Below are 21,582 nucleotides of genomic sequence, written 5' to 3'. Positions count from 1 at the left end.
GTTTGTTGAATAATTGCAATCAATCAAATTTGTCTCTCTGTTTTTTTTTTTTTTTTTTTTGAATTGGAAATTTGATTCATTAAACTGAGAATACATGCAAGTTCGATACAACAGCTGGAAGGACCTCACATGGTACCTCCTCCATCCACACACACTTGGTACTTAAGGACAGAGCTAACTTGGCAGTTGCATGTGCTACTCTGTTGCCCTCTCTCCTTGCAAAAGTCACATACCACCCTGGTTGGGCGTGCACCACATCCTTGATGTTCTCTATCACCTGTCCATCCCATGAGTTGTATGATCTGGAGTTGATTGCTTCCACTACCATTTTTGCATCACCCTCCAACTGCACCTGACTGAGTCCTAGTTCACTACACAGAAGAGTTGCACGAAGCATGGCCAGACTCTCAGCTGCACTGGCACTCTTAGTTACCTGTCTGGGAGCAGCAACTACCACATGCACCTCTCCTCTGAAGTCCCTCACTACAACACCAATTCCCACCTTTCCTCTCTTGGAATCCACGGCTACATCCACGTTCACCTTCAGATAGTCAGGCTTGGGGGTTTCCACACGATTCTTATCAACTCTGTTGGACTTGTTTGATTCTCTCTTGGTTTTTCTTGAGCCAATGTGACTGCCTCTGCATCTTGCACTGCCTACTGGATCAACACACAAGGCCCCTTGAATTTTCCTTCAAAGACCATGTCATTTCTTCTCCTCCACAAGCCGTGCAGCAACTCAGCTACTATGTGGAGCTTTCCTTCCTCTAACTTGGACTGAAACTCAGACCACAGTGTCGTGAAATCAGCATAGTTTCTTCCCCACTTTCTGACTGGACTGCAATCCTCACCCCATACATCTACTGCAGCAGGACAATCCCAAAGCACATGTATGTCTGTTTCATCTTCTCTGTTGCACACAGGACATGTTGAGTTATCAATAACCCTTCTCTTGAAGAGAATGCTTCTTATGGGTAGTATTCCATTGAGAGCTTTCCACAGAAACAGTTTTTCCTTACCTGAGTTTGTTAATCTCCACAACCTCCCCCACAACCTTTCATTTTGATCTCCACTGGATGTTTCTCTTGTCTTTTGATTCTTGATCTCCAAATCTGCATAATAAGCACTCTTTACTGTAAATATCCCTTTCTCTAACAGTCCCCAAATTACTTTGTCATCCATCCCTTTTACACTAATAGGAATACTATATATACTCTTGGCTTCCTCTTGACTGAAGGTTGCTTGCACCAGTTCTTGTTTCCAGGTTTTACTTTCACCATCAATAAGCTCACTAACAGTTACATTACAGTCCAGTATCTTGTTTGGTGATTGAATCTAAAATGTAGAAGGTATAGGCACCCACTTGTCTTTCCACACTCTAATGCTCCTTCCGTTGCCCACTCTCCACACTAGCCCTATCTTTACCAGATCTATTACTGACATTAAGCTCCTCTATATTTGAGATGGGCAGTAGCCTACTCGTGCCTCCATCAGGTTGCCTGACTTGAAATATTTTTCTTTAAATACTTGAGCCACCAATGAAGCAGGTTCTTGTAAAATTCTCCACCCTTGCTTGGCTAAGAGAGCTCTATTGAAGCAATTAAGGTCTCGAAATCCTAGCCCCCCCTTGCCCTTTGCTGCTCCAAGTTTGTTCCAACTCTTCCAATGAATGCCCCTACCTTCCTTTCTGTGGTTCCACCAGAATTTGGCAATCATAGATTCAATCTCTTTGAGAAGCATACTTGGCATCTTGAATACACTCATTGTGTATGTTGGTATGGCTTGCAAGACACTTTTGATCATGACTTCCTTTCCTACAAAAGATAGAAAAGAATTCTTCCAGCTATTAGTCCTTTTCCATATCTTTTTCTTTTAGGCCTCTGAATGTGTTATACTTGGATTTTCCTACCGTGGTGGGCAATCCTAGATACTTGTTGTAATTATCACACATTACACCTTCAGCATGTTGGACAATGCACTCTTTTGCCTTAGTCCTAGTGTTTGAGTTGAATAGAATGGAAGTTTTCTGTCTGTTCAAGGTCTGTCCAGATGCTTCCTCATAGACTTTTAGCAAGTGAACTAAAACTGTCCATTCCTCCATCTTGGATCTACAAAACATCACACAATCATCAGCAAATAAAAGGTGGTTGATTCTTTTGCCCCCTTGTGACAGCTACTCCTTTAATGAGGCCTCTTGCTTCAGCATCCTTCAAAAGGGTACTCAGTCCTTCTGCACATAGCAGGAAAAGGTAAGGGGAAAGAGGGCCCCCTTGCCTTAATCCTCTTGTAGGCCAAAAGATATCTCCAGGGGTCCCATTCACTACTACTGAATAGGAAACAGATTTTACACATACCATAATCAGCTTCCTCCACTTGTCACTGAAACCTATCTTAGATAGCATTGTTTGTAGAAAACCCCACTCTACTCTATCATATGCCTTTGACATGTCCAACTTGATGGCCATGCTGCCTTCTCTTCCTTTTTTCCTAGCTTGCATAGTATGCAGGAGCTCGTAAGCAACCATTATATTGTCAGTGATTAGTCTGCCTGGTAGAAATGCACTCTGGTTCCATGATATGACATCTTGCAGCACATGTTTCAACCTGTTTGCCAAAACTTTTGAGATTAATTTGTACCACACATTGCACAAACTGATAGGCCTGTATTCATTTACTGATCTAGGGGCACTTGTCTTGGGAATTAGAGCTATGAGAGTATGATTCAGCCCTGTTGGCATCTCACCAATTCTGAAGAAGTCTAGTACTGACTGCACCACATCAGAGCCCACTACATCCCATTGATCTTGGAAAAATCCTGCACTGAACCCATCTAACCTTGGTGATTTGAATGGAGACATTTGTTTAAGTGCAGCCACAACCTCTTCTGATGTAAACTCTCTATCCATTTGCTCCCTCTTGTGCCGAAAGATCCTGTGTCTTACACCATTCAGGCACTGCTGTATGGCCCTTTCAGATGGTTTAGTAGATTGGTACACCTGTTTGAAGTGAAGCCTGAACCCGGTTGCCACCTCCTCCTTTGAACTTAGCACTCTCCCCTCGCCATCCTTGACCTGTTTTATAGAGTTCTTTTTCCTCATTTGGTTGACACATGCATGATAGAACTTAGTGTTTCTATCCCCTTGTGTCAGCTAATGGACTTTGGCTCTTTGTTTCCACCTTGCATCTTCCTGATCTAGCAAAAAGCCAACCTCGGATTGTAGTCTCATTCATATTATCTGCTCTCTCTTCCTCTTGCAACTGTTTGCTTTCATCTGTTTTCTATTTTATAGCTGTTAGTCTGTTCCTTCTCAGGTCCCTGCTCCACTTCTGAAGCTTCCTACTGCACATCTCTATTTTTTTTTTAGCCTGCTGGTTTGACTTAAATGATGAACTTCTCTTTGCCAAACCTCAGCTACTGTGTCTTTGCAGCCATCCTCTTTAGTCCAATTCATCTCATATTTAAAATGATAATGAAAATGAGTCCCCTGCCCCCTTCCACTAGTACCCTCAAGTAGAATTGGTCTATGATCTAAACATAATGCCACCATTGTACTGACTCTAGCATCTGGAAAAATTTCCATCCATCTTTTGTTTGCCATACCTCGATCTAGTCTCTCCTTAGTGAAGGTTTCACTCTCATGTCTGTTACACCATGTGTACTTGGCCCACCTCCACCCTAGATCAAACAAACTATAATTCTCAACCACCTCTCTGAATAACCTCATTTGATTTTCTACTCTAACCCTTCCTCCTACTTTTTCATCATGGGACAAAATCTCATTAAAGTCACCTATTACTCCCTACCTCATATTCCTAGGATTAAAGGACTGCAACAGTTGCCATGCTTCCTTCCTTCTATTTGTTTTGGAGTGCCCATGAAAACATGTCAATAGCCAGTTTAAGTTGTCCTCTTCACTCCTCACAAGCACGTTAATGTGTCTTTGGGAATAATTAACTAACTCCACCTGCATTTCTTGCTTCCACATAAGCATCAGCCCACCACTCCTTCCTACTGCACCTACTGCTATATAGCATTCATACTGAGCCTTCCTAGCCACCTTAGTGGCTCTAGCTTGAGACAGTTTGGTTTCCATCAGGAAAACCAAGTCGGGAGCTTTTTCCTTTATTTGAAAACAAAGGCTACAAATTGTTCGGGGGTTCCCAAGCCCCCGACAGTTCCAGCTTAGTATTTTCATGGCATTTGGTGGGGTTGGTCCCTAGCCTCCACCGATTCAGAAGTGATAATACCATTGCTTCTAAGACTAGGATTCTTACCTCTTCTCTTTTTCAATGGTGTAGTATGGATCTCCTCCTTAGTCTCTGCTGGCCTCTTAATTCCCGGTCGCAATCCTCCTTCCTTTGAAGTTGACCCTTGTCCTCTTGCTTGACGTTTCCATCTACGACTGCCTTGGTTTGGACTTATGACTCCTTCTGCTTGATCACTTAGAATAAGCTGGCTATTGAAAACAGTTGAATCATGCGCAGGCCTTTTCCCTTCGCCATATATCCTTACATGTGACTGGTTAATGGGCCTGTTGTTTCTGTTGGGCTTGTCCAAGGCCTCTTCCATCAAACCTGTTACGATCAAGGCCCTTGTTCTTTCAAGTGTTTCCCGCCCAGCTTGTACTTCATCCTCCTGCATGCTTCCTACACTGTGTAGGTTCTCACCTACCCTTTTTGTTGCCCCATACCGTGTCCCATCATCCTCGACCCCTGCAACAAGTTTGCCTCCATTTCCTACCAAATTCCTTTGCCGTGCATCCGCAGGCGCCATCCTTCCTCTGGGGCCATAGTTCTCACTACCAACGACTCCCTTTGTGTTTTGCTTTTGGCTAGGGTCCTCTGTTTGTCTCCTGCTTGCAGTACTTCCGATAGACCCCTCTGTTTCACCACGTCCAGCTTCCTTAGTAGGATCCTGCCGTCCATCCTCCCTTCCGTTTGAGTTACCATTTGAGGAAATAAAAGCTGGGCATCGTCTGTAACTATCCTCTGCTCGTAGCCACGAACCAAACTGGGAGATGGAATCTTGGTTGCCTCCCCCTTCCTTCACGCAGCCACTTTCACTGTGTAATATCCACCCACAGCTGAGGCAAATTTTGGGAAGCTTTTCGTACTTGAAATTAAGCCACACCTTCTTTCTATTCGCCATTATAGTTCTCCCCCTGGCTATGGGTTTCTGGAGATTCATTTCGACCTTCACCCTTAGGCATTTGCCCCATCCTACTCCATCCTCATCTGCATCTACATCTAATACATTCCTTACCGATTCTCCTATACGCCTTCCCCAATCTTCCGTCATGAATCCTAATGGCAAGTTATGTATTTGTAACCAGAATGCTTCTTTGTCTGCATGCATCTTCCCTGGTTGTAAGTTCCCATTGTAAGGCATAATCAAGAATAATACGTTTGCAAAGAGCCATGGTTTTCCAGCCAGAATCCTCTGTCTATCTGCGTGGTAGGCAAACGTAATAACGAAGACATTTTTCCCAACCTCTTGGAACACAACACGTTTACTTATTCTCCAAATTTTCCCCATTGCACTAGCTATAACTTCCTTACCCACCTCACGGTCTGAGCATATCTTTCCAATAAGACTTCTCTCTCCCTTGCGATGTATTTCATCTTCACATCCCTGAGGGAACTCAATGACTTCTTCTTGTTCCTCCGTAGGCCTCAAGTTACTCCACCGATCTTCTATATCTTCCATCGTACTTTACTTTGGACTCTCCCCAACGAGGACTGGAACTCTCCTTAGAGAGAGACTTTAGCTTTTTGGCAAAATGATCTTTTTCCAATACTAGTCTCAATCAAATTTGTCTCTTGAGATAAATGTTGTTGCTCTTTATTTCATATTGGGACTCTAATAAATTATTTCTAACATGTTTATGTAATAAGTTATTTCTAACATGTATATGTATCTATGGTTGTATGTGTATATATACACACATTAAGAAGGATCTTCTCTCCTAACATTTACTTTATAATTACTGAATGCGGCCAAGATATGTTAAATATATTATCTCTGCTTTGATAATTAAATGACATGTTGACATGTATTAAAACCATGCATATATGAATAGGATATACATACATACATACATGCATGCATACATATATAAATAGTGATCAGTAAATTCTGCATGACACATCTTCAAAATCTTTATTGACTGTAATAAATATTATGAGACTACTTTAAATCTCTTTTACTCTTTCACTTAGGGTTGAGAATTTTAAAACTTTCAAAAAATAATGTTAGATATAATTTTATGATGTGCAATGTTCGCCTAAAAACATTGAGAAATATCTTTGATGTTCAATTTAAAATTATCAAATAAAAAAATGTAAAAAATCGGTCCACAAGTTGGACTGTATAACTGAAAAGCATTTTTATCATAATTTTATTAAAAATAGCAAAATCTCAATAATCATGTCAACATTAAATACATAATAAAAGAAGTATATGCCAAAAATCTGACCCAAATCGGGTTCTGAATCACTTCCTAAATGATAAATGAAATTTTACATTAAAAAGAAAAAACTAACTAACAATGGGGATTAGAAAGGGAAAACAATGGATTTTAGCCTCGAAAAAGATGCACCCCTAAAAGAGTTTTATGAATTGGGGTCATATATACGGTTCTGATCCTATAACTAAAGTTATGACCAAAATATCGAAACGTACCAAAAATTGTCCCAATTAGTAAAAGATTACAATTAACTTGTCATCTTTGTGTTGATCTGCCAACTCAAGATATCTAAGCGCCATTAACGTACATTCTGACAAATCAGCATCATCTGACTCAACCTCATGCATCATTTTCCTTATTCTAGAATTGTATATATCATTTCTCACTTTCAAATCCATGGATTTTGTTATAAACACAGAGTGAGAATTAAATCCAAATAAATATAGTTCTTTTTAATTCATTAATTAATCTGTAAATGAGGATTGTTATTTGTTAATATCCTTTTATTCATCATCCTCTTATTATCAATTTATTATGTTTAACTTAGCTACCGTCGCTCCTTTATACTGTGAATGATCCAAATAAATCCACAAAAAATATACACTTAAATCATTAATTGTGAAATTAATCCTTAAAAACAAATCCAATCGATATTACAAGAAAATTAAGGAAGGAAATTATCAAACAATAACAAATTGCTGTTTTGGTTTTAGAAAAAAAAAAGCTCACAGAGTTCACTCTTAGGCAAGTTCCTGTACTTGAGTTTGTCATGGCTTTGGCGGCTCTGCAAATTCCTTCCCCTTGGCAGGCTCGGTTGTAGCTGGTGCTGCTTCTTTTTTCTCAGCCTCCTCCACTGCCACTTCTATCATCTCTTCTTCTACTTTCTCCACATCCTCTTTCTCCTCTTCCTCTTCCTTCTTTTCTTCTTTCTTCTCTTCTTCCACAACTAAGATCTCCTTTTCTTTATTGCCACCTGCTTCTTCAGTTGTAGCTGCTGCTGGAGGTGGCTCATCAACTTTCTCTTCTGTGACTATGAATGTTGATACCTTTTCAAAGACAAAGAGAACTGGTCCTGGCACCAAAGCTGGCCCAAACTTTGAAAATGCTTCAGATACTGGTTTTGATCCTGGAAATTCTGTACATGTATGCAATGTGGTGAACATAGTTTAGCTAGGGAGATTAAGTTTCAACGATGCTCGCTGATGATCCTTTGTTTATAAAATAAAGTCCGAGCCAAAAAGAAGTTACTGAGAAATTCCAAAACATACATAGGGATCAATAATGGAAAAAAAAAAATGATCATATATAATATACGTACCGATTTTCACGAGTTCTTCTAGGAACTTGTGAACCACAACAGAGTTCTTCTTCAATCCTGCCTCCTTAGGTTCCTTGATAAAAGTCTGTTGCAGTTGAAAACTTGATTTATTTAGTTTTACTCTTTGTATTTTTATTCATCTCTTTTTTCATTTTTTCCTTAATATATATATATATATATATATATGGAATGAAAATGGGATGGTTGTATAGAAAATATGTTCTGTTATTGCTTCAAATGCGCTGGGTATAATCTGACCTTGATTTCTGCTGAAGAAGCCTCGTATATCTCGAGGACTTTAGGTTGAAGCTCAGTCCTCCTCCCTTCAAACTCCTTATTGATTTGCTCCTAAAACCATATATCAAAAGAATGTCAGAATTTTCTGCAATTATTCTTCATATATGCCTGCATGAGTACATCAAAAAGTTGATGGTTTCTATTGATCTTCGGAATAAAAGTAGTAATAAATTTCAAAGCGGCAAGCAATTACATATATATATACCTTAGACTCGTCGAACGACTGGCATGCCTCAGAAGCAGCAGCCTTCTTGTTACCAGTACTAGTCTTGTCGAAAACCTTCTTGATCTTTGGAAGAACCTTTTCTTTCCAATAACCCATTTCGATTATATATTCAACCAAATGGCTGTTGCTGATCCTACAAAGAGAAGATCAAAACCAAGGAAGATCAAATATAAACACACACAAACACACAACAAGGGTTCCAAAACAGACAAAAAGTTCAGGTTAATGAACTTGAAATCGCTAAAGAAATTGAGACATACAAATTAAGTGTGGATAGCTAGGGAGAGAAACCAGATGCAGGCAAAGGAGAATATATGTTTCTCTTTCTTAGTTCAAAACTAGTCTCTGTCTCTATCGTGGCAAAGGTGGTAACCAGTTGAAGTCCAGCTCAATGCAACTGTTCCACCTAACTGTCTACTCCAAATTAAGGTACATGAACGTCAAATACAGACATGCATCAACATATAGACACACTTTCCACTAAAATACCCCCCTGCTTGCAATTATATAACCAAGAAAACCCATTTGTTCATCCTGATCTCCTCCCGCACTGCCGTCTCCTTCAAATGACATTCTCTACCCTCCAGTTGGATTGTTTGAACAAAAATATATAAACAATGCCAGTAACATGCGTGGGTACTTTTTAGGTTTTTTACTCGGTTTCTTTTTAAACTAACTAATGCTACAGAAAATATTGTATCATTTCCTGAATATATTGGTGGATGCATGAGGGTATAATAGGGAAGAAGAAAAGTGGTGGTGGAGAAGAGCCGCTGGCAGCTGTCACCTCATGCACAGGTGGGCAGATATCATGAGTGGGGGCCATTAGCTAAGTACTATACCTTCTTCGATGTGTGACTGCTCACGTGGCTTCGCTGGTACTCCGCACATTCATGTCCTCAATGGCTTCAAGCCATACCATATCTATCTGTTAAAAACAAAAAGAATGGCGCTATCGTATAGTTGACAGATAATTTCGGTTTGGCTGTTTAGATTTTTCATTTTAAATATAAAATTTTTATTTTATTATTATAATTTTATCAAATTTTTATATAAAATATAATAAATAATTTAATTTTTTCTTAATTTTTTCAAATTCCAACACAATAATAATATTAAAATATAATATTTTAATATTTAATTTTAAAATTTAAAATTATCTTCTAAATGCAGACAAAACTTTTTGTTTTTTCAAGAAATGTGGACAAAACTTGACCTCGCATGCATGCCAATATTTAAAAAGGTGCTATAATATATATGGATTTCAAAGAAATAATATGCATATTATTAAGAAATTAAAAGAGAAATAATATAATAAGAGAAAATATTATTATTTAAGAATAAAAACTTTAAATTTATATAAGTGAATAATATCCATATATATAAGAGTATAAAAACGATTTATGTATATCTTAAGTCATAATTGACGACTAAGAGCGGTCATAATTGATAGCTAAGAACGATCATATATCATAAAGACGTCAATTATGACTGCTAAGAACGGTCATAATTGACGACTAAGAACGGTCAATTATGATGGTTAAGGGCAGTCATAATTGACGGCTAAGACAGGTCATAATTGACAGTTAAAGGTGGTTATACAAGTCGGTTTATAACACTCCCCATTTGAATGACCATATATAAAGAATATGTCTCGTTAAAACTTTGTCAAGTAAAAACCTTATGGGAAAAAAATCAATGGCGAAGGAAAAAAAGTATAGTATTCATGTGTACCGCCAAGCTCTTTAGGATTGTCTCATTAAAACCTTGTAAAGGAAAATCCAATGAGAAAAACCTTAGTAAAGGAAAAAGAGTACAATTAGCATTATTCTTCAAAACATTTACTCCCCCTGAAAAGTGCATTATGATGGATTTTGAAATCTTCGCATTCCAATATTCTGCACAATCTTCTTAAATATTGCAGTTGGTAATGCTTTAGTGAATAAATCTACTAGATTATTACTTGACCATATCTACTTGACACTAATTTCACATTTCTTCTTATGAATTGCAATAATCTCTGAGTGATTTGAAAAGGTACCAAATAGTGTTTGCTTGACAGATCTCCATGATATAGTAGAATTTCCATAAGTAAATACATATCCAGTTTGAGATCTACCTCTGTGTGGATCTGAAAGATAACTTGTATCTGCATATCTAACTAACTGTGGACTTGATCCATGTTGATAAAATAATATCATATCAATCGTACCTCGGAGCTAACGAATGACATGTTTAATACCATCCTAATGTCTTCGAGTTGGTGCGGAACTATATCTTGTAAGTAAATTAACTGAAAATGCAATATCAGACCGAGTGCAACTTGCAAGATACATTAGGGCTCCAATTTCACTAAGATAAGGTACTTCAGGACCAAAACTTTCTTCATCGTCTTCATAAGAACGAAATGGATCTTTATGCACATCAAGTGATCGAACAACCATTAGAATACCTAGGGGATGAGATTTGTCCATATAAAAGTGCTTCAAGACTTTATAGTGAAAGGTCTTTGTGTTGATTCATCTCAATATTGTGTATCAACTCTTTAAATGATGCAGTTGGTAATGTTTTAGTAAACAAATCCCCCATATTGATTCAAGATCATTTTAGCATTAAATTCACTACTCTTCTGGAGTTGTGTTCTTCTGGAGTTCTTGTGAATAACATAGTTAGTGGAGAAGTCATTAAAGTTAAGCCACCAACTTTCATATTCAACAAAAATGGTGGCCACCTTTTTAGACTAGACAAGGACCGTAGGATTTTACAGTTCTTTTGGTGTTGTCAGGCACCGTAGGGTTATGATACTACATTTCTTGTCTCTTGTAGAGAGATGCTTCACGAGAGACGTTGTGAAGCAATATAGATCCTTTATCCTTTCTTTTACTCACCTGAAGATGTTGCTCTTATATTAGGAGCATATATTCATTTTTCTGGAAGGAGTTATTCTGATATCATTTCAGAATCAAGATTTCTTAGTGTTCAGTATTTTGCTTCTGTTATGACCATATCTCAGAGGTTATTAACTAAAGTGAATGAGGTCAATCAACTCAATAATCAAATATTTTAATTGCATTAGAAGCTCTCTGTGAAGAGTCGTAAGAGCAAAAAACTGAAGGAGAAGAATAAGACGCTAAAATAGTATGCCCGTGATCTTCAGGATTAGAAGCAACGAATATTTTAAAAAGTCCAAATACTTAGAGAATAAGGACAAACCACATTTAATCTCACCGTGGATATCTGAAAAAGTCCAACTTCTAAGAGAGTAGAGGCAAGCTGCTTTTAATTTCACGGCCTAATAAATAACTGTAGGATATCTGTGTTTAGCGTATCTTTTATCAATATATGTAATTTTGTCTTGCTTTCATAATTTTGTTTAAACAACCATTAGAGCAAGATCATTTAAAGAATGAGGCGAAGAGCCTCAAATTTCTATAATTTTGTTTCAAGATAATAAAATAATATTTTACAAATATTCACGTTGTGTTTCTATTTTCTGGTAGATGTTCTGTGTGCTCTATTTTATTTCTCCTTTAATCATGCACATTTTTTACAAAACCGTAATATGAATCTGAAATAATAATTGCATTTAAGAGATGATATTTTAGAACTAATAATTTCATTTATCTTCCCCTCGAAGCCAAAAAGGTTTATAATTTATATTTTAAATATATGCAATTTTCATGAGCTCTTCTGGAACCTCAATGACATTTAAATCATTTATATAAACTGCAATAAAAACTAATCTAGGTACTGAAAATATATAAAAAAATAGCTTGTTCTACATGTATTTGGATTGTTTTAGATCATATAAGGATTTTTGAAACTTGATAGAATAAGTACTTCAAGACTATATGCTTCATGCATTTCATATCTTATGCAGTTAATCATACATATCTAAACGCTCGGTAACTATCAAGCTAATAAAAACCTTAATATAATTTCATCCACTTCAAAAGCATATCGATATTATTTCTGCGAGAAACTGATTCATGATTTATATATCACATTTTCATTTCCTTTATACAAATATCTACTGATATTCAACAAGCATCACCTCTTAGGTGTTTGGACTACAAGTCTATAGTGATATCAATTCTGCAAGAACTGTTTTTTTCAAATTTGACCAATATTTTTACGTCGGTATTTTTCGACGGTTCTTAGCGCACTTTGTTCATTACTTCTGGTAATGTCAAGTGCCATCTTATATGAAAATACGTTGTCGACAATGGTTTTATTTCTATCTAGAATTTCTCCAATACTCATGAAATATACGAGATCTCGTTATTTTCAGGTATCTGTCTCTCTTCAAGAGAAGACATTTCATGAAAAACCTTTTCAGGAGGTACTCTTCAATAGTTTCCTCTTCAAGATGATTATTTTTCAGAAGATACTCTTTGGGAGGATTATACTTTTCAAAAGTTTTTATTATGAAAGAATTTTTTATAGAAAGTTTGGATAGATCTTATTACTTGTTTGTGGGTACGACCTCTTCAGGAGCACTAATTTCTTTTCTTTGTATTTTTCTCTTTTAGGATGCTTTATCTTTTGTATCAATAGGTCTTCCACGCTTTTAGACATGTCTTATGTTCATTAGACTGCTAAATTTCTTAATTGTCATACGAGGACTTCAATCCTCACTGGGATTTTAGCAGTTAGAATATGAGACATTTTAATCTTGTTGCATCTATAAATTAATTATCATCTAAACTTTTAGTTCACCTATAATAATCAAGATAATGTCGAATTATTTCATTTTATTTGTTTCAAGCAAATTTTTTTTTCCGCTCATGGTGGGAAGACTTTATAGTAAAAGAATCTTCTAGTTATTTTATAGAAGTCCATATGAAAATTATTCGACTTATCATAATTGATTTTGGATGATCAAGTTAATCATTAAAAACATACAAACCTTTTGAATCATATCACTTTTGATGCATCATAATATTTGATTCAATAGTTGTATAATATATTCTCAAAGAGATAGCTGGTAGCTTTTAGCTTGAAATCATAGAAATATTATAAAAATATTCATTACCACGTCAAAACTCTTGGTTTCTTTTAAAAAAATGAACCATTCGTTTCTAGGAATGATATAAATCCAATACCATTCAATTTAGAGAATGATGTGGAGTTAATAGGAGTGACTAATGATTTCTTAGCAAAAATTCATTATTTTGCTCAGCCACTAAAAGATAAGATATAAGTTTAGAATATCTTGTGAACTTTCACACTCGATATTTCTACTTCAGAAGCACATTCGAGACATTCATTTTAAATAGATATTCTTTAGTGACTATTCTCTATATAATTTCAATTTTGCAACTTCAGGTGCATTAATCATAACAAGCTTTTGGGAGGATCCCGATCTTTTGGTATACGTATCACTCCTTTAAACTATCTCACAGAATTAATAGATCTTTTATTATAAGATAATCAATAAAATTATTGATTTAGGGCGATCCTTCAGGGATGTTTAATTTCTATTTCAAGATAAATTTTATCATCAATAATTCATAACAAGTATAAAAAATAAATAGAACTTGTATATAAATTATGTGAATAAAAATTGACCATAGATATAACTTAAATGTAAATTATGAAAATTTTAATTCACTATAGATAATATTCCCCACAGATATAACTGAAAAATAAATTATGGGAATATTAATTCACCATAGATATATCTGAGATGTAAACTATGGGAATAAACGTAGAGTTTTATCAAGTAATAATAAGAAATATAATCTTTAATACTCACATTGGAGACTACAAATGATATATTGAAAAACTTACTTGAAGTAGAAAGCCACTAGTTTCAGAATTAACAAAACCTCGTGTTGATAATATGTTATGAAACTAAAAGAGAAATGATATTATAAGAGAAAACGTTGTTATTCAATAATGAAAACTTTGAACTTATACAAGTGAATGATACCCATATATATAGGAGTACAAAAGCGGTTTATGTATAACTTAAGTCATAATTGACGACTAAGGGCGGTTATAATTGAAGGCTAAGGGCAATTGTGACGCCCCCAAATCCCCACGCACGGACACGGAGAAATCGAGACGTTCGGATGATGACATCACGGGTCACCACCCTAACGACGTGTGCCAAGTGTGTGCAAAGGCAACAAAGTGCACGAGAAAAACGCAGCGAAAAGCAAGTCAATAACTATGTACCAGAATTTTTCTTGTTTAATACAAAGCTATTCCAAAATGTACATAAATAAAATATTACAAAACACGCATATAATATAATATCAAATACAAAACATAACATCAGCAACCCGGCGGGGCCGCATCCTCGGGCTCAGCCTCCTCCTCCTCATCCTCGAACTCTGCACCAAAAGCTACGGAACCAAAAATGGTACCGCAGGTAAGTAAAACCCAAACACCACCATATAAAAACACAGAACTCAAACAACATGGATGCAAGAAAAGCCAATGCACATGTCCCGCAAAACCACATTTTTACCACGCATGCCAAAAACCCATTTGGCCCAATAAAAACATATCCTTAAAACCAATCCTCGCCATTATCCCAGATAATGGCCCAAACCACCATTTTCCCAGAAAATGGATCAAAAGCCTCAAAACCAAAACTCGCCATTTTTCCAGAAAATGGTCCACATTCGAAAACCATAAAAACAATCCAGTTTTGCATGCACCATGATCTCCCCTAGGGATCATCCGCACACCCTGGCTCTGTGCCACACCGCAGGTAACGACTACGCATGTGACACCTAAACGAGCGATGCCCAGACTCGCGCCCCGCGCGTACCTGGCCAGGCCATCCTCTAGCCCTCGCCAGCGAAGGGCCACGGAGTCGGTGAGTAGAGCGATGCCGAGACTCGCGCCCCGCGCGTACCTGGCCGGGCCATCCTCTAGCCCCGCTCCCGTCGTCGCCCAGCGACAACTCAGGGGACGTCACTCAGTATTATCCACTCCTGAGTGACCAGAGGAGCTCCACCGAGATAATAACCCATCCCGGCTTGGGCTCGTGAGACACACGCACCCGAAAATCCAATCACGCCAGCAAAACAGGATTTCTCAAATAAAATAAAATACACGTGCATGCACCATGCAAATGCAATTATCAATGCACAAAACAAACAACCAACCATATAACAATAAATCAAGCAACTCTGTCCTCCATCCATCCGACCCTCGAACTCCTCGGACTCAGTCCGGAATCAACCAACCAGCAGATAAAATAAATTGAATGAGCGATATATATTTAAATCTGAAAATAGGGTTTGGAAAATGCTTACAGCGCTATATCGCAATTTTAGAAAACACCCGGCGTTGCAAACGGCGATGAAAAAGTAACGTTATAGTGAAAAATCACTGTGGCCGTGGGTTGTGAAATACCCACTTTTGAACGGGGACAAACTAGGGCTTGGGATCGATAGGGAATGGTCTAGGGATGATTGTGAAGCTATTGGAAGTGGTGGTTGGCGGTGGGTGGCGGCGAAAACGCCGGAAAGAGGCCGGATTTTCCAAAAAGGAAAGCTAGCTCGTGGGAGCTGTTCTGGTGGTCGTTGGAGGCCGGAAATAGGTGGGTTAGGACGGCAAGGGACCGGTGATGAAGTGGTGAAGAAATGGTGGCCGGAGGTGGAGCGACGGCGGCGGATCGGAGCAAAACCCGTGCGGCCTTTGAAGGGCTTTTCCGGGCAAACGGCCGGCCGGATGGGAGTGGGTTTTGGTGGGGAGGTGCGCCGGAGGGAGACGAGTCGACCGGTGCCGGCGGTGAGCCGCACGGTGGCCGGACGGCAGCGGTTCGAGGGCGGGAAGCTTTTCGGCGTGAGAGAGGAGGAGAGAGAGAGAGGGACGGGGGGTCGAGCGGGAAGGAGAGGAAAAAAAGAAAAAGAAAGAAAAAAGAGAAAAAGAAAGGAAAAAGAAAGAAGAAAAAAGAGAAAAAGGAAAAAAGGAAAAAGGAAAAAGAAAAGAGGTGTAGGGAAAGAAGATGAGGTCTAATCCTCATTCCGGGAAAACAACACTAAACCGCCGCAAAGATATTAAAAACTGCAAACAACTAAAAGAAATAAAACACAACATCAATTAAATTAAAAACTAATTTTAAAACGCAATAATTTAAAATAAATAAGCTAATATATTAATTAAAATAAAAACAACCATTTCAGCGAAAATACAAGCGAAAGCGGGTCATCACATCCTTCCCCCCTTAAAACAAATTTCGTCCTCGAAATTTGCGAGACCAACCACCAACTTAAAGCAAGCCACATAAAAGCACATAAACCAACTGTGACCAAGATTAAGATACATACCTTCATCATTCAAACAAGTATGGGTACTGCTCCCTCATGTCCGCTACTCGCTCCCAAGAGAAATCTTGAGCTAACGGATCTCCCCAAGCCACTTTAACCAAAGGTATCGTCTTCGACCTCAACTGTTGCTCCTTCCAATCCATGATCTGCGACGGAACAACCTCATAAGTGAGATCCAGTTGCAACTGAATACCCGCTAGGTCGACAAAGCGTGGCTCTTGCTGTCCAAAACTCTTCTTCAGGGATGATACGTGGAAGACATCATGAACATCCCCAAAATAATCTGGCAAAGCAACTCTATAGGCGACGGACCCTACCTTCTCCAGAATCTGAAAAGGGCCGACATACCTCGGATCTAGCTTCCTCTTCTTACCAAAACGCTTAACACCTCTCATGGGAGAGACTTTGAGATAAACCCAATCACCAACTTCAAAAGACAACTCTCTCCTCCTGGTATCAGCACAGCTTTTCTGGCGACTCTGAGCTGCCGCCATTTTATCTCTGATGATCCGGACTTGGCTTTGCATTTCTTGAATTATTTCGGGTCCAATTATCCTACTCTCCCCGACTTCATCCCAGCACAAGGGCGACCTGCACTTTCTCCCATAAAGAGCTTCGTAGGGAGCCATCTGAATGGTCGCATGTAAGCTGTTATTATATGCAAACTCGATGAGCGGTAAATGGTTTTCCCAACTCCCTTGAAAATCCATGACACATGCTCGCAACATGTCTTCAAGGGTCTGAATTGTGCGCTCTGACTGGCCGTTTGTCTGCGGGTGATATGCAGTACTGAACTTCAACTTAGTACCCAAAGCTGCCTGCAAACTCTTCCAGAACTGCGACGTGAACCTCGGGTCTCGATCCGACACTATACTCTTTGGTATGCCGTGCAGCCGCACTATCTCCTTGACATACAAGCGGGTTAGCTTACCCAAAGAGTCGGTGTTATTAACAGGCAGAAAATGAGCACTCTTCGTTAACCGGTCAACAATTACCCAAACAGAATTTTTCCCACTAGGCGTTCTCGGCAAACCCACTACAAAGTCCATCGTGATGTCATCCCATTTCCACTCAGGAATAGGGAGGGGTTGGAGCATACCTGCAGGTCTTTGATGCTCGGCCTTCACTTACCGGCATGTGTGGCATTTCTCAACATACAAGGCAATATCCTTCTTCATTCCATCCACCAGTAATTTTTCTTCAAGTCCCGATACATCTTTGTACTGCCGGGATGAACTGAATAAGGGGCTGCATGAGCTTCTACCATGATCCGTTCTTTGAAATCTGAGTCCTTGGGGACCACTCTGGATCTCAGAACCGAAGTATCCCATCATTATCCATGCTATAATGCAACGGCCCTCGAGATTTTCTGACTCTTTTTCTGATGTTCAGCAGCTTCGGATCCTTCCTTTGGAGAGTCTTCAATTCTTCAAAATCAGTTACCCGAATATCAAGAACTGAAGATAAAACCTCTTCTTGCTGCGAACTCTCTATAAGGAGCCTTCTCATCCCACAAAGCAACGAATCCAATTCTGACGGCTCGGCTTCATCTTCCAAGTGTGACTTCCGGCTCAAAGCATCAGCAACTATATTAGCCTTCCCCGGATGGTACTTAATCTCACACTGATAGTCACTGATTAGCTCTAGCCATTGCCTCTGCCTCATATTCAGATTTTTCTGGGAAAACAAATGCTTCAAGCTCTTGTGATCAGTAAATACCTCGCAAGCTTCCCCATACAAGAAGTGCCGCCAGATCTTGAGGGCAAAAACAATCGCAGCCAATTCTAGATCGTGCATTGGATAATTCTTCTCATGGTCCTTTAGCTGACGAGATGCATAGGCAACAACCCGTCCTTCCTGCATAAGGACACAACCCAAACCAAACTTAGACACATCACTGAAGACTACGAATGGCTTATGCGGTTCTGGGAGCGCTAACACTGGTGCCGTCGTCAACCGGTTCTTTAATTCCTGGAAGCTTCTCTCACATTTCTCTGACCAAACAAACTCTATATTCTTCCGAGTCAAAGCTGTGAGAGGTCCGGATAGGCGAGCAAAACCCTCTACAAATCTTTGGTAATACCCGGCCAGCCCCAAGAAACTCCGGATCTCGCGCACTGTAGTCGGGCGCTGCCATGACAAAATGGCTTCTACCTTACTAGGATCAACAGCCACTCCGTCTCGGGAAATTACATGCCCAAGAAATTTAACTTCTTCCAACCAGAATTCACACTTGCTGAGCTTGGCGTACAGTTGGTGTTCTCTCAATTTCCCAAGTACCAGACGAAGATGATACACATGCTCTTCAACATCTCGGGAATAAATCAGTATATCATCAATAAATACCACCACAAAAGAATCCAGATAAGATCGAAATACTCGATTCATTAAATCCATGAAAGCAGCAGGGGCATTAGCTAACGCAAATGGCATCACCTTAAATTCATAATGCCCATACCTCGACCTGAAGGCAGTTTTAGGCACATCCTTGTCTCTAATCCTCAGCTGGTAGTATCCTGACCTCAGATCAATTTTAGAGAACACGGCTGCTCCTTGAAGCTGATCAAATAAATCATCAATCCGCGGGAGAGGATATTTATTTTTGATGGTCACCTTATTCAATTCCCGATAATCTATGCACATACGGAGGGTTCCATCTTTCTTTTTAACAAACAAAACTGGTGCACCCCACGGTGAAGTACTAGGCTGAATAAATCCCTTCTCTACCAGCTCTTGCAACTAAGTCTTCAACTCTTTTAATTCAGCCGGTGCCATGCGATAAGGAGCTTTATGCATAGGAGCCACTCCAGGTTCCAAGTCTATAACAAACTCCATTTCCCGAACAGGGGGTAGTCCGGACAAGTCATCCACAAACACATCGGGAAATTCTTCTACAACTGGAATGTCTGCCAACGACTTCTCCTCAGACGGCGTGGACACCATCTGAACCAAGAATGCATCCGCTCCCCGTGCAATCTCTCTTCTTGTTTGAATCGCCGATATAATTATCGGCTTTTCTTTTAATTTACTCCCCGTAAATTCCAGACAATCACCATTTGGAAGCTGAAAGCTAATTTTCCAACTTCGGCAATTAATACTTGCAGAATATCGGTATAGCCAATCCATACCGAGGATGATATCAAAACCCAACAGCTTGAACACCACCAAATCAGCATCCAAGAATCTCCCCTCAAAATTTAACGGGCATCCCAAAGCAACCTTGGAACACCACACCATTTTACCATCGGGTAGAGCCACTACCATAGCTTTCGGCAACGGTTCCATGACCAAATTACACACCCGTGCAAACATGGAAGATACAAATGACTGCGACGCACCAGAATCAAACAAAGTACAAGCATAAAACTCATACAAATGAACTCTTCCTGAACCAAACACATCAACCCATGAAATCCAAAAAACAAAGAATAAACCACATACACAAAAAATTAAATCCAACTTAAAATTAAATTAATCCATACCTGTGATTACTCCAGCATCATGGGTCGCTGGCGCCTCATCATCCACCTCTCCGGGTGTGACAGCATAAACCTGGGCTTGCACTGTTTGTCTCGGGTTTGTTCTTCCACCGCGTCTACCTCCATGGCTTCCTTGAACTGTTCTTGGACATTCTTGGGCAAAGTGACCCTGCTGGCCACAATTATAATATCGAGCCCCACCAGAAGGGCACTCACCCACATAGGCTCTATTACAAACTCCGCAAACAGGCACACGTCCTCCCATGCGAACACTTGAGGATGCTTGCGGTCGAGTCCTGGTTCGCTGAACAAATTTCTGAGGCGAACCCGAGCTGCTTCCTTCACCAGAAAAACTCCGCCTCTTATGTCCTGGAGGGGAGCCCATACTCAGATTGTTTTCTCGTTCCACCAGGGTGGCCACATCCACTAATTCCTGAAAAGTGGATATCCGATGGCTGACCACCATACGGAGTATATCAGGGCGTAGTCCCTCCTGAAAATGACCAGCTCGCATCTCCTCTGTGGCGATAAGGTGAGGAGCAAATCGCTCAAGTTCTATGAATCTCCGGGCGTACTGTTCCATTGTCGCGCCCCCTTGGACCAAATCTGAGAACTCTCTCGCCTTTTGCTTCCTTACCGATACGGGAAATAAGCGGTCATTAAACTCCTTCTTGAAGCGCTGCCAGGTCACCGCAGCGAAAGATCCCAATTCTGATTCCAACATCACCCTCTTGGTATCCCACCAATCAGACGCCGTGCCTTGCAAGAGATAGCTGGCATAGAGTACCTGTTGCGCCTCGGTGCATCCACACACCTCAAAAGTTCTCTCCAGGTCCTTGATCCACTTTCCAGCTCGAAGCGGATCCTCTTCTCCAGTGAAGTGTGGAGTCCTATGCGCCAGGAAGCGCTCATAGGTGCACCCGGCTTGCACCATGCTGCTAGATTCTCCCGGGTAAGGCCAAGGCCCTCTTGGTTGCGGCCAAAATCCTTCTTGTTGCGGACAAGGCCCTCCTTGTGGCGGCCAGGGACCCCCTTGTTGTGGCCAAGGTCCCCCTAGTTGTGGCCAAGGCCTTGTCTGTTGTGGCCTATAATTTTGCTGCATAAACTCCGTCATCTGCCGTATGGCTTGAGCTATGGAGTCATCTCTTGATGTATTGTCCCGTGGCTCCTGAGTAGATTTCTTTGGCCTTCCCATTTTCCTGCCACCACAACCTTTGACCTCCTTTCAGAAAAACAAAAACAAATAAAACCAACAACCAACAAAACAGAACCAAAAACCAACACCACATCACACCAAAACAAAAGAAACAACTTGTAAAAACATAACTAAATAAATAAAACAAATAAACAAACTCAAACAAATAAAACAAATAAAATAACTATACTTAACATAATTAAAACACAACCTTAAAAGCATTCTGGTACTACCTACGGGACATGTGGTTTTACCCAGAGCCAAACCGCTCTGATACCACCTGTGATGCCCCCAAATCCCCACGCACGG

At 39.7% G+C, this 21,582-nt stretch overlaps 2 protein-coding genes across 2 annotated transcripts; both read right to left on the bottom strand.

Moving 5' to 3' along the window:
• Positions 1-4,192: 4,192 nt before the first annotated feature.
• Positions 4,193-5,707, bottom strand: LOC122278503. Its single transcript, XM_043088686.1, has one exon. It carries the CDS (start codon positions 5,705-5,707, stop codon positions 4,193-4,195), a length of 1,515 nt encoding a protein of 504 aa, XP_042944620.1.
• Positions 5,708-7,051: 1,344 nt separating this feature from the next.
• LOC122278867 (plasma membrane-associated cation-binding protein 1-like) lies at positions 7,052-8,814 on the bottom strand. The gene is made up of 5 exons (XM_043089078.1): positions 8,569-8,814; positions 8,288-8,441; positions 8,044-8,133; positions 7,786-7,870; positions 7,052-7,602 (listed from the first exon to the last, which is right to left on the bottom strand). The coding sequence occupies exons 2-5, from the start codon at positions 8,402-8,404 to the stop codon at positions 7,235-7,237; spliced, it is 660 nt and encodes a 219-aa protein (XP_042945012.1). The 5' UTR covers positions 8,405-8,441; positions 8,569-8,814; the 3' UTR covers positions 7,052-7,234.
• Between the last annotated feature and the right edge of the window lie 12,768 nt (positions 8,815-21,582).

Source organism: Carya illinoinensis, chromosome 10 (genome assembly GCF_018687715.1).
Source record: "Carya illinoinensis cultivar Pawnee chromosome 10, C.illinoinensisPawnee_v1, whole genome shotgun sequence".
Classification (NCBI taxonomy): domain Eukaryota; kingdom Viridiplantae; phylum Streptophyta; class Magnoliopsida; order Fagales; family Juglandaceae; genus Carya; species Carya illinoinensis.
Note: the sequence above shows the minus strand (reverse complement) of the source record. Positions and strands in the feature narration are given on the sequence as shown.

Excerpts from the sequence above, each read along its gene's own strand:
- LOC122278867 (XM_043089078.1), bottom strand. The coding sequence starts at position 8,404 with ATGGGTTATTGGAAAGAAAAGGTTCTTCCAAAGATCAAGAAGGTTTTC. Across the intron at positions 7,871-8,043 it reads CTTCTTCAGCAGAAATCAAG|ACTTTTATCAAGGAACCTAA; the intron begins GTCAGATTATAC and ends CAACTGCAACAG. Across the intron at positions 7,603-7,785 it reads AGAAGAACTCGTGAAAATCG|AATTTCCAGGATCAAAACCA; the intron begins GTACGTATATTA and ends ATACATGTACAG.
- LOC122278503 (XM_043088686.1), bottom strand. The coding sequence starts at position 5,707 with ATGGAAGATATAGAAGATCGGTGGAGTAACTTGAGGCCTACGGAGGAA.